This window comes from Silurus aristotelis, assembly GCF_946808225.1.
Source record: "Silurus aristotelis genome assembly, chromosome: 14".
NCBI lineage: Eukaryota > Metazoa > Chordata > Actinopteri > Siluriformes > Siluridae > Silurus > Silurus aristotelis.
Window position 1 is genome coordinate 29457545 of NC_139587.1, and position 13119 is coordinate 29470663.

The 13119-nt window shown below is 47.5% G+C and overlaps 1 protein-coding gene across 1 annotated transcript in view; it reads left to right on the top strand.

Moving 5' to 3' along the window:
- The first annotated feature begins 12667 nt into the window (after positions 1–12667).
- ptprbl (protein tyrosine phosphatase receptor type B, like) overlaps positions 12668–13119 on the top strand; it is a 54501-nt gene continuing 54049 nt past the window's right edge. Inside the window, exon 1 of the mRNA XM_083561780.1 lies at positions 12668–12821. Within this exon, the coding sequence (XP_083417906.1) occupies positions 12767–12821 (55 nt within the window). The 5' untranslated portion in view covers positions 12668–12766. The remainder of the gene's footprint in view (positions 12822–13119) is intronic.

Consider the following 13119-nt stretch of genomic DNA (forward strand, 5'->3'; position numbering starts at 1 on the left):
AGTGCACTTTATACCACACCGCAGCGCACAGTGCACTTTATACCACACCGCACCGCACAGTGCACTTTATACCACACCGCAGCGCACAGTGCACTTTATACCACACCGCACCGCACAGTGCACTTTATACCACACCGCACCGCACAGTGCACTTTATACCACACCGCAGCGCACAGTGCACTTTATACCACACCGCACCGCACAGTGCACTTTATACCACACCGCACCGCACAGTGCACTTTATACCACACCGCACCGCACAGTGCACTTTATACCGCACCGCACAGTGCACTTTATGCCACACCGCACCGCACAGTGCACTTTATACCACACCGCACCGCACAGTGCACTTTATACCGCACCGCACAGTGCACTTTATACCACACCGCACAGTGCACTTTATACCGCAGCGCACAGTGCACTTTATACCACACCGCAGCGCACAGTGCACTTTATACCACACCGCACCGCACAGTGCACTTTATACCACACCGCAGCGCACAGTGCACTTTATACCACACCGCACCGCACAGTGCACTTTATACCACACCGCACCGCACAGTGCACTTTATACCACACCGCAGCGCACAGTGCACTTTATACCACACCGCACCGCACAGTGCACTTTATACCACACCGCACCGCACAGTGCACTTTATACCACACCGCACCGCACAGTGCACTTTATACCGCACCGCACAGTGCACTTTATACCACACCGCAGCGCACAGTGCACTTTATACCACACCGCACCGCACAGTGCACTTTATGCCACACCGCACCGCACAGTGCACTTTATACCACACCGCACCGCACAGTGCACTTTATACCACACCGCACCGCACAGTGCACTTTATACCACACCACACCGCACAGTGCACTTTATACCACACCGCACCGCACAGTGCACTTTATACCACACCGCACCGCACAGTGCACTTTATACCACACCGCACCGCACAGTGCACTTTATACCACACCGCACCGCACAGTCAAGTCAAGTCAAGTCAAGTTTATTTGTATAGCGCTTTTCACAACAGACATTGTCTCAAAGCAGCTTTACAGAAAGCTTCAACAGTGAAGGTGAATGGTGTGCGTTTGTCCCTGATGAGCAGCCGTGGCGACAGTGGCAAGGAAAAACTCCCTTAGATGATATGAGGAAGAAACCTTGAGAGGAACCAGACTCAAAGGGGAACCCATCCTCATATGGGTGACATCAAAAGTTTGGTCATAAATCTTCCAACAATACAGAACAATTTGTGATCATCATAGATCCAGCATCAGCTTCTCCATGCCAGGGCCTTTAAACACTCGGCATCTACTTCTCCATGATCATCCATAGGTCCATAATCTTCACGAGGTGGGACGTGACTGGAGCTGGCCAAACCTCAGGATGCCTCGGGATGGGGAGAGAAAGAGAAGCAGTGGAGAGGAATTAGCGTAGCTGCTGTTCATGATATTAACAGCACAAGTTGATAATGTGCATGTGATCAGATGTTCTGGAGCACAAGGTTGTGATGTGATGTGTGTGATGTGTGTTATGTGTAGGCTTTGCTAAAAAGATATGTTTTTAATCTGCACTTAAACTGGGAGAGTGTATCTGAACCCCGAACACTGTCAGGAAGACTATTCCAGAGTTTAGGAGCTAAATGTGAAAATGCTCTACCGCCTTTAGTGGACTTTGCTATTCTAGGAACTACTAGAAGCCCAGAGTTTTGAGATCTCAGGGAGCGTGACGGATTGTAGCGTGTTAAGAGACTGGATAGATACATGGGAGCCAAACCATTTAGTGCTTTATAAGTGAGTAGCAGTAGTTTGTAGTCTATTCGAAACTTAATAGGAAGCCAATGTAGGGACAATAAGATTGGGGTTATATGATCGTATTTTCTTGACCTAGTAAGAACTCTTGCTGCGGCATTCTGAACTAACTGAAGCTTGTTTATTAATGATGCAGGACATCCACCTAGTAATGCATTACAGTAGTCTATTCTAGAGGTCATAAACGCATGGACGAGCTTCTCTGCATCAGATATAGATAACATATTTCTTAGCTTAGAAATATTTCTAAGGTGAAAGAAGGCTGTTTTTGTAACTTGATTGATGTGATTTTTAAAAGATAAGTTGCTGTCTAAAATAACTCCCAGGTCTTTTACCGTTGAACTAGTAGTTACAGAACAACCGTCTAAATGCAGGCTGAGATGCTGGAGCTTCTGTGTACTATTTTTTGGGCCGATGAGCAAAATCTCAGTTTTATCAGGATTTAATAGCAGAAAGTTATGGGTCATCCAATCTCTTATTTCTTCAACACACTCAGTTATGCGAGCTAATTGAGCTGTATCGCCTGGTTTGGATGAAATATATAGCTGGGTATCATCAGCATAACAATGGAAGCTAATTCCATGCCTTCTAATAATATTTCCTAATGGAAGCATGTATATTGTAAAAAGCAGGGGTCCCAGAACTGACCCTTTTGGCACGCCATAATTTACTAGCATTATCCTGGATAGCTCTCCATTTAAATCTACGAAATGGTAACGATTGGACAGGTAGGATTTAAACCAGCCTAATGCCTGTCCCTGAATACCGATGTAATTCTGTAAGCGATCGAGGAGAAGATCATGATCTATAGTGTCGAACGCAGCACTAAGATCTAGTAAAACTAATAGGGAGATGTAGCCTTGGTCTGAAGCTAAAAACAGGTCGTTAGTGATTTTAACTAGAGCAGTTTCTGTGCTATGATGGGGCCTAAAACCTGACTGAAACTCTTCAAAGATATTGTTCTCCTGCAAGTGGTTACATAACTGGGCAGCGACAATCTTTTCTAAAATCTTAGACATAAATGGGAGATTTGAAATTGGTCTGTAATTCGATAGCGTGTTTGGATCCAGATTAGGTTTTTTAATGAGGGGCTTAATAACTGCTAACTTGAGGGATTTAGGGACATGACCTAACGATAGTGAGGAGTTAATAATATTTAAAAGAGGCTCACCAGCTGTATATAACACTTCCTTCAGTAGTTTAGTGGGAATTGGATCTAACTGACATGTTGTTGATTTAGCTTTCATAATAGCATCATACAGCTCTTCCTGTCCTATACATGTAAAACAGTGTAGTTGTGGGGTTGTAAGTACGATTGTAAATAAAGTAAAGTGCACTGTGCGGTGCGGTGTGGCATAAAGTGCACTGTGCGGTGCGGTGTGGTATAAAGTGCACTGTGCGGTGCGGTGTGGTATAAAGTGCACTGTGCGGTGCGGTATAAAGTGCACTGTGCGGTGCGATGTGGTATAAAGTGCACTGTGCGGTGCGGTGTGGCATAAAGTGCACTGTGCGGTGCGGTATAAAGTGCACTGTGCGGTGTGGTATAAAGTGCACTGTGCGGTGCGGTGTGGTATAAAGTGCACTGTGCGGTGCGGTGTGGTATAAAGTGCACTGTGCGGTGCGGTGTGGTATAAAGTGCACTGTGCGGTGCGGTGTGGTATAAAGTGCACTGTGCGGTGCGGTGTGGCATAAAGTGCACTGTGCGGTGCGGTATAAAGTGCACTGTGCGGTGTGGTATAAAGTGCACTGTGCGGTGCGGTGCGGTATAAAGTGCACTGTGCACTGTGCACAGTGCACTTTATACCGCACCGCACAGTGCACTTTATACCACACCGCACCGCACAGTGCACTTTATACCACACCGCACCGCACAGTGCACTTTATACCACACCGCACCGCACAGTGCACTTTATACCACACCGCACAGTGCACTTTATACCGCACCACACAGTGCACTTTATACCACACCGCACCGCACAGTGCACTTTATACCACACCGCACCGCACAGTGCACTTTATACCACACCGCACAGTGCACTTTATACCACACCGCACCGCACAGTGCACTTTATACCACACCGCACAGTGCACTTTATACCGCACCGCACAGTGCACTTTATGCCACACCGCACCGCACAGTGCACTTTATACCACACCGCACCGCACAGTGCACTTTATACCACACCGCACCGCACAGTGCACTTTATACCACACCGCACCGCACAGTGCACTTTATACCACACCGCACCGCACAGTGCACTTTATACCGCACCGCACAGTGCACTTTATACCACACCGCACCGCACAGTGCACTTTATACCACACCGCACCGCACAGTGCACTTTATACCACACCGCACCGCACAGTGCACTTTATACCACACCGCACCGCACAGTGCACTTTATACCACACCGCACCGCACAGTGCACTTTATACCACACCGCACCGCACAGTGCACTTTATACCACACCGCACCGCACAGTGCACTTTATACCGCACCGCACAGTGCACTTTATACCACACCGCAGCGCACAGTGCACTTTATACCACACCGCACCGCACAGTGCACTTTATGCCACACCGCACCGCACAGTGCACTTTATGCCACACCGCACCGCACAGTGCACTTTATACCACACCGCACCGCACAGTGCACTTTATACCACACCGCACAGTGCACTTTATACCACACCGCACCGCACAGTGCACTTTATACCACACCGCACAGTGCACTTTATACCGCACCACACAGTGCACTTTATACCACACCGCACCGCACAGTGCACTTTATACCACACCGCACAGTGCACTTTATACCACACCGCACCGCACAGTGCACTTTATACCACACCGCACAGTGCACTTTATACCGCACCGCACAGTGCACTTTATGCCACACCGCACCGCACAGTGCACTTTATACCACACCGCACCGCACAGTGCACTTTATACCACACCGCACCGCACAGTGCACTTTATACCACAACGCACCGCACAGTGCACTTTATACCACACCGCACCGCACAGTGCACTTTATACCGCACCGCACAGTGCACTTTATACCACACCGCACCGCACAGTGCACTTTATACCACACCACACCGCACAGTGCACTTTATACCACACCGCACAGTGCACTTTATACCACACCGCACCGCACAGTGCACTTTATACCACACCGCACAGTGCACTTTATACCGCACCGCACAGTGCACTTTATACCACACCGCACCGCACAGTGCACTTTATACCACACCGCACCGCACCGCACCGCACAGTGCACTTTATATCACACCGCACCGCACAGTGCACTTTATATCACACCGCACCGCACAGTGCACTTTATACCACACCGCACCGCACAGTGCACTTTATACCGCACCGCACAGTGCACTTTATACCACACCGCACCGCACAGTGCACTTTATACCACACCGCACAGTGCACTTTATACCGCACCGCACAGTGCACTTTATGCCACACCGCACCGCACAGTGCACTTTATACCACACCGCACCGCACAGTGCACTTTATACCACACCGCACCGCACAGTGCACTTTATACCACACCGCACAGTGCACTTTATACCGCACCGCACAGTGCACTTTATGCCACACCGCACCGCACAGTGCACTTTATACCACATCGCACCGCACAGTGCACTTTATACCACACCGCACCGCACAGTGCACTTTATACCACACCGCACAGTGCACTTTATACCACACCGCACCGCACAGTGCACTTTATACCACACCGCACAGTGCACTTTATACCGCACCGCACCGCACAGTGCACTTTATACCACACCGCACCGCACAGTGCACTTTATACCACACCGCACCGCACAGTGCACTTTATACCACACCGCACCGCACAGTGCACTTTATACCACACCGCACCGCACAGTGCACTTTATACCGCACCGCACAATGCACTTTATACCACACCGCACCGCACAGTGCACTTTATACCACACCACACCGCACAGTGCACTTTATACCACACCGCACAGTGCACTTTATACCACACCGCACCGCACAGTGCACTTTATACCACACCGCACAGTGCACTTTATACCGCACCGCACAGTGCACTTTATACCACACCGCACCGCACAGTGCACTTTATACCACACCGCACCGCACAGTGCACTTTATACCACACCGCACCGCACAGTGCACTTTATACCACACCGCACCGCACAGTGCACTTTATGCCACACCGCACCGCACAGTGCACTTTATGCCGCACCGCACCGCACAGTGCACTTTATACCGCACCGCACCGCACAGTGCACTTTATACCGCACCGCACCGCACAGTGCACTTTATACCGCACCGCACCGCACAGTGCACTTTATACCACACCGCACCGCACAGTGCACTTTATACCACACCGCACCGCACAGTGCACTTTATACCGCACCGCACAGTGCACTTTATACCACACCGCACAGTGCACTTTATACCACACCGCACCGCACAGTGCACTTTATACCACACCGCACAGTGCACTTTATACCGCACCGCACCGCACAGTGCACTTTATACCACACCGCACCGCACAGTGCACTTTATACCACACCGCACAGTGCACTTTATACCACACCGCACCGCACAGTGCACTTTATACCACACCGCACAGTGCACTTTATACCGCACCGCACCGCACAGTGCACTTTATACCACACCGCACCGCACAGTGCACTTTATACCACACCGCACCGCACAGTGCACTTTATACCACACCTCACCGCACAGTGCACTTTATACCACACCGCACCGCACAGTGCACTTTATACCACACCTCACCGCACAGTGCACTTTATACCACACCACACCGCACAGTGCACTTTATACCACACCTCACCGCACAGTGCACTTTATACCACACCACACCGCACAGTGCACTTTATACCACACCATACCGCACAGTGCACTTTATGCCACACCACACCGCACAGTGCACTTTATGCCACACCGCACCGCACAGTGCACTTTATACCACACCGCACCGCACAGTGCACTTTATACCACACCGCACCGCACAGTGCACTTTATACCACACCCCACAGTGCACTTTATACCACACCGCACAGTGCACTTTATACCACACCACACCGCACAGTGCACTTTATACCACACCACACCGCACAGTGCACTTTATACCACACCACACCGCACAGTGCACTTTATACCGCACCGCACAGTGCACTTTATACCACACCGCACCGCACAGTGCACTTTATACCACACCGCACCGCACAGTGCACTTTATACCACACCGCACAGTGCACTTTATACCACACCGCACAGTGCACTTAATACCACACCACACCGCACAGTGCACTTTATACCACACCACACCGCACAGTGCACTTTATACCACACCACACCGCACAGTGCACTTTATACCACACCACACCCCACAGTGCATTTTATGCCACATCATACCGCACAGTGCACTTTATGCCACACTATACCGCACAGTGCACTTTATACCACACCACACCGCACAGTGCACTTTATACCACACCACACCGCACAGTGCACTTTATACCACACCATACCGCACAGTGCACTTTATGCCACACCATACCGCACAGTGCACTTTATACCACACCACACCGCACAGTGCACTTTATACCACACCACACCGCACAGTGCACTTTATACCACACCACACCGCACAGTGCACTTTATACCACACCACACCGCACAGTGCACTTTATACCACACCACACCGCACAGTGCACTTTATGCCACACTATACCGCACAGTGCACTTTATACCGCACCACACACCACACCCCACAGTGCACTTTATGCCACATCATACCGCACAGTGCACTTTATGCCACATCATACCACACAGTGCACTTTATGCCACACTATACCGCACAGTGCACTTTATACCGCACCACACACCACACCCCACAGTGCACTTTATGCCACATCATACCGCACAGTGCACTTAATACCACATCATACCGCACAGTGCACTTTATGCCACACTATACCGCACAGTGCACTTTATACCGCACCACACACCACAGTGCACTTTATGCCACACTATACCGCACAGTGCACTTTATACCACACCACACCCCACAGTGCACTTTATGCCACATCATACCGCACAGTGCACTTTATACCACACCACACCGCACAGTGCACTTTATACCACACCACACCGCACAGTGCACTTTATACCACACCACACCGCACAGTGCACTTTATACCACACCATACCGCACAGTGCACTTTATACCACACCACACCGCACAGTGCACTTTATACCACACCACACCGCACAGTGCACTTTATACCACACCATACCGCACAGTGCACTTTATACCACACCGTACTGTGCTTCCAGTGCAGGAGACATACAGATGTACAGATATAATGTACCAGAATAGTAAAGCAGACAGTTTAATAATGCAGAATATATACAGAGTAAAAATGGTGTTTAAATTAATGCAGATGTTATTTACAAGTGTTTCATTTACAAATAGACAATTTGGATTCTATGTATAAACGTGTCAGTTATGATGGTAAATGTGTAGTTATGAATATTGTAATTGTTCATGCTGATTATAACCTGTGGAAATAAACTGTTCTTGTGCCTGGCTGTTCTGGTGGACGAGGTTCTGTAAAAGGTACCAGAAGGTAACAGTTGGAAGAAAGAGTGGGCTTGGTGTGTGGGGTCCAAGGTGATTTTTTTTAGCCCTTTTCTCCACTCTGGATGAGTAAAGATCTTGGAGATTGGGCAGTGGGGCACCAATAATCCTCTGAGCAGTCCTGACCATCCACTGTAGCCTCCTGATGTCTAATTTTGTAGCTGAACCAAACCAGATTGGCATAGATCTACACAGGACAGACTCAATGATGGCAGAGTAGAATTGTTTCATCAGCTCATGTGGGAGGTTGAATTTTCTCAGTTGGTGAAGGATCACAACCTCTGCTGGGCCTTTTTAGCAATGGAGTCAATGTTATGGTCCCACTTCAGGTCCTGAGAGATGGTGGTACCCAGAAACTTGAATGACTCCACTGTTGTTACAGTGCTGTTCAAGGTGGTGAGTGGGGGGAGTGCTGGGGGATTTCTCCTGAAGTCCACGATCATCTCCACTGTTTTGAGCGTCTTGAGCTCCAGGTTGTGGTGGTTGCACCAGACAGCCAGCTCTTTAACCTCCTGTCTGTAAGCAGACTCGTCTCCATCCTGGATGAGGCCGATGACTGTAGTGTAGTCTGCAAACTTCAGGAGCCTGACAGAGGGATTTTTTGGAGATGCAGTCATTTGTGTACAGTGAGAAGAGCAGTGGGTAGAGAATGCAACCCTGGGGAGCACCAGTGCTGATAGTGAGAGACCTGGATGCGAGTTTGCCCAGCCTCACTGTCAGCTGCTTGTCTGTCTGGAAGCTGGTGATCCACAGACAGATTTGGGTGGGCACGGAAATATGGGTCAGATTGGTTGAGAGAAAGTCAGGAATAATTTTATTTAAAGGCAGAACTAAAGTCTATAAACAAAATCCTTGCCTAGGTATCCGTTCTGTCAAGATGTTGCAGTATCTAATGCAGTCCCATGTTGACTGCATAATTTACATACCTATTTGCTCTGTAGGCAAACTGAAGGGGATCCAGCAGAGGACCAGTGATGTCCTTTAGGTAGGCCAGGACCAGGCATCAGTAATCAGTGTGTGATTAGTGTATAATCAGTGTATAATCAGAGTACAATCAATGTGTGATCAGTGTATAATCAGTGTATAATCATGACCATTGAGAGCATCCTGAGCAGCTGCATTACTGCCTGGTTTGGGAACTGCACCGTCTCGGATTGCAAGATCCTACAGGGGATAGTGAGAACAGCTAAGAAGATCATCAGAGTCTCTCTCTCCTCTATAATGGACACTTACACCACACGCTGCATCCACAAAGCAAATAGCATTGTGGACGACCCCACACACCTGTCACACACACTTCCCACACACACTCTGTGTGACTGATTTGTACAACACGGACTCAGCACAGCACTACATTACCATAAACTGTTTACATGCTGTTTTTATTCACATCTTTTCTGGATTGCTGCTATTTGCTCTTTTGCACAACATTTTGTTTACAATTTTTGTTACTGTTCATTTTACGTCACTTACAGACCACAGTGTGCAATATACAACAGGTTTACTGGCGGCGCTATTTTGTGTTGTCTTTGCACTGTTTGCACCAAGTTGCACACATGCACTTTATGTGGCGAGGGCACTTACTAGTCCTTAACCCTATGCTTTCTGTTTTCTGTAATTGTTGATGTATGCAGCACCAGGGTTCAGGAGGAACGTTGTTTCATTTCACTGTGCAATGCGTCAGCTATATATGGTTGAAATGACAATAAAAGCTTCTTGACTTGACTTGAGACAGTAGAAAGGTACTTGGTGTAACATCTGAAAATTGAAAGGAACACAAAGAGACGTGGTGGTGGAATGAGGAAGTGCAGGAGAGCAGAAGGAGAAAGAGGTTGAAGAAACAGAATTAGGATCGACAGAGTGATGAGAAAAGTAGGCAGGAGAACAAGGAGATGCAGCAGCAGGTGAAGAGGGATGTGGCGAAAGCCAAGGAAAAGGCATATGAGGAGCAGTAGGAGAAGTTGGACACTGATGAAGGAGAAAAGGATTTGTAGCGATTGTCCAGGCAGAGGAACCGAGCTGGGAAGGATGTGCTGCAAGTTAGAGCAATAAAGGATGGAGATGGAAATGTGTTGACTAGTGAGGAGAGTGTGTTGAGAAGATGGAGGGAGTATTTTGAGCAGCTGATGAACGAGGAAAATGAGAGAGAGAGAAGGTTGGATGATGTGGAGTTGGTGAAGCAGGATGTAGATAGGATTAGTAAGGAGGAAGTGAGAGCAGCGATTAAGAGGATGAAGAATGGAAAGTCGGTTGGACCAGATGACATACCGGTAGAAGCGTGGAGATGTTTAGGAGGGATGCAGTGGAGTTTTTAACCAGATTGTTTAACAAGATTCTGGAAGGTGAGAAGATGCCTGAGGAATGGAGAAGGAGTGTGCTGGTACCGATCTTTAAGAATAAGGGAGATGTGCAGACCTGCAGTAACTACAGGGGAATAAAGTTGATCAGTCACACCATGAAGTTATGGGAAAGAGTAGTGGAAGCCAGGCTGAGAGAAGAGGTGACCATCTGTGAGCAGCAGTATGGATTCATGCCGAGGAAGAGCACCACAGACGCATTATTTGCTTTGAGAATGTTGATGGAGAAGTATAGAGAACGTCAGAAGGAGCTGCATTGTGTATTTGTGGATTTAGAGAAAGCGAAGGACAGGGTGGAGAGAGGAGTTGTGGTATTGTAAGGAAGTCTGGTGTGTCAGAGAAGTATGTGAGGGTGGTGCAGGACATGTATGAGGACAGTGTGACAGCAGTGAAGTGTGCAGTAGGAACGACAGACTGGTTCAAGGTGAAGGTTGGACTCCATCAAGGATCGGCTATGAGCCCTTTCCTGTTTGCAGTGGTGATGGACAGGTTGAAGAACGAGGTCAGACAGGGGTCTCCATGGACTATGATGTTTGTGGATTATAGTGTTATTCGTGGTGAGAGTAAGGAGCAGGTTGAGAAGATCCTGGAGGGGTGAAGGTATACGCTGGAGAGAAGGGGAATGAAAGTCAGTAGGAGTAAGACAGAGTACATGTGTGTGAATGAGAGGGAGGGCAGTGGAGTGATGCGGTTGCAGGGAGAAGAGGTGGAGAAGGTGGAGGAGTTCAGGTACCTGGGGTCAACAGTGCAAAGTAATGGAGAGTGTGTTAGAGAAGTGAAGAAAAGAGTGCAGGCAGGGTGGAGTGGGTGGAGAAGAGTGATAGCAGGAGTGATTTGTGATAGAAGAGTATCTGTGAGAGTGAAAGGGAAAGTTTATAGGACTGTGGTGAGACCTGAGATTTTGTATGGATTAGAGACAGTGGCATTGAGTAAAAGACAGGAGGTGGAGCTGGAGGTAGCAGAGCTGAAGATGTTGAGATGTTCGTTGGGAGTGACGAGGATGGACAGGATTAGAAATGAGTTTATTAGAGGGACAGTGCATGTGAGACGTTTTGGAGACAAGGTGAGGGAGGTGAGATTGAGATGGTTTTGACATGTGCAGAGGAGGGACATGGGGTATATCAGTAGGAGAATGCTGAGGATGGAGACACCAGGAAGGAGGAAAAGAGGAAGACCAAGGAGGAGGTTTATGGATGTGGTGAGGGAAGACATGCAGGTAGTTGGGTTGAATGAGGGTATGGAGACGGATGATCCTCTGTGGTGCCCCCTAATGGGAGAAGCTGAAAGAAGAAGAAGAAGAAGAATTTCATAATCAGTCTTGATTGATTTCACTTCCTGTCTTATCTGTCTTATTGTTCAATGATAATTGTTCTTTTATTAATTTTTCTATAGAAAACTGTTGTGTGAATGCAGTTTTAAACTAAGCAAAAGTAGTATCCATACTTATATGTAGTATTTGTATTTGTTTTTTAACAATGGAAAAGAAACCTTTAAAGGAACCAGACTCAGAAGGGAACCTGATCCTTACTCTGACTCAGAAAGTCCATTCAGAAAAATACTGAGAATTCAGCTTGTTTGTTTCAGCAGGACTTTATGAAGTACACACACTAACACACTTTTACGTCTACATTAAAATTTATTTTTGTTAATTCCTGTACTGTGCATTTTTCAGAGCAAACTGAAAAACCAAGAGGAAAAAGTGTTAAATTAAACATAATCAGAGATTCTGCTTCACACAAACTAACCTCACTGTGTGTGTGTGTGTGTGTGTGTGTGTGTGTGTGTGTGTGTGTGTGTGTGTGTTTGTGTGAGAATACACAGCAGTAGAATAGTAGGAAGCACTGCTCTCTGACTTCTTTCCTCCTCACAGTCCTTTTCCTCTTTCATTTGTGCACTGAGCGTGAACATGGACACACACTTCTACACACTCCTCTTACTACTGCTACACTTCTCCACAAACAGTGAGTATTACACACTACTGCATTATACTCACGCACTGTTACTGTGTGTGTGTGTGTGTGTGTGTGTGTGTGTTTCTTTTCTGTTCAAACTTGTTTATATTAAATCTATCTAAAAATATACACACATTTATGTTTCTTATAGATATTTTTTATATGCTTTCACTTTTGTAACCTGAAAATTAGTTCTTTTAATAGTTATATCTGTAACGAGTTATGTTTATAGTGTTTATTATGCACATGCTACGCTGTGCGTCTGTTAAAAAAGTTAATTATATTTAATAAACTGTGAAACTTTTCT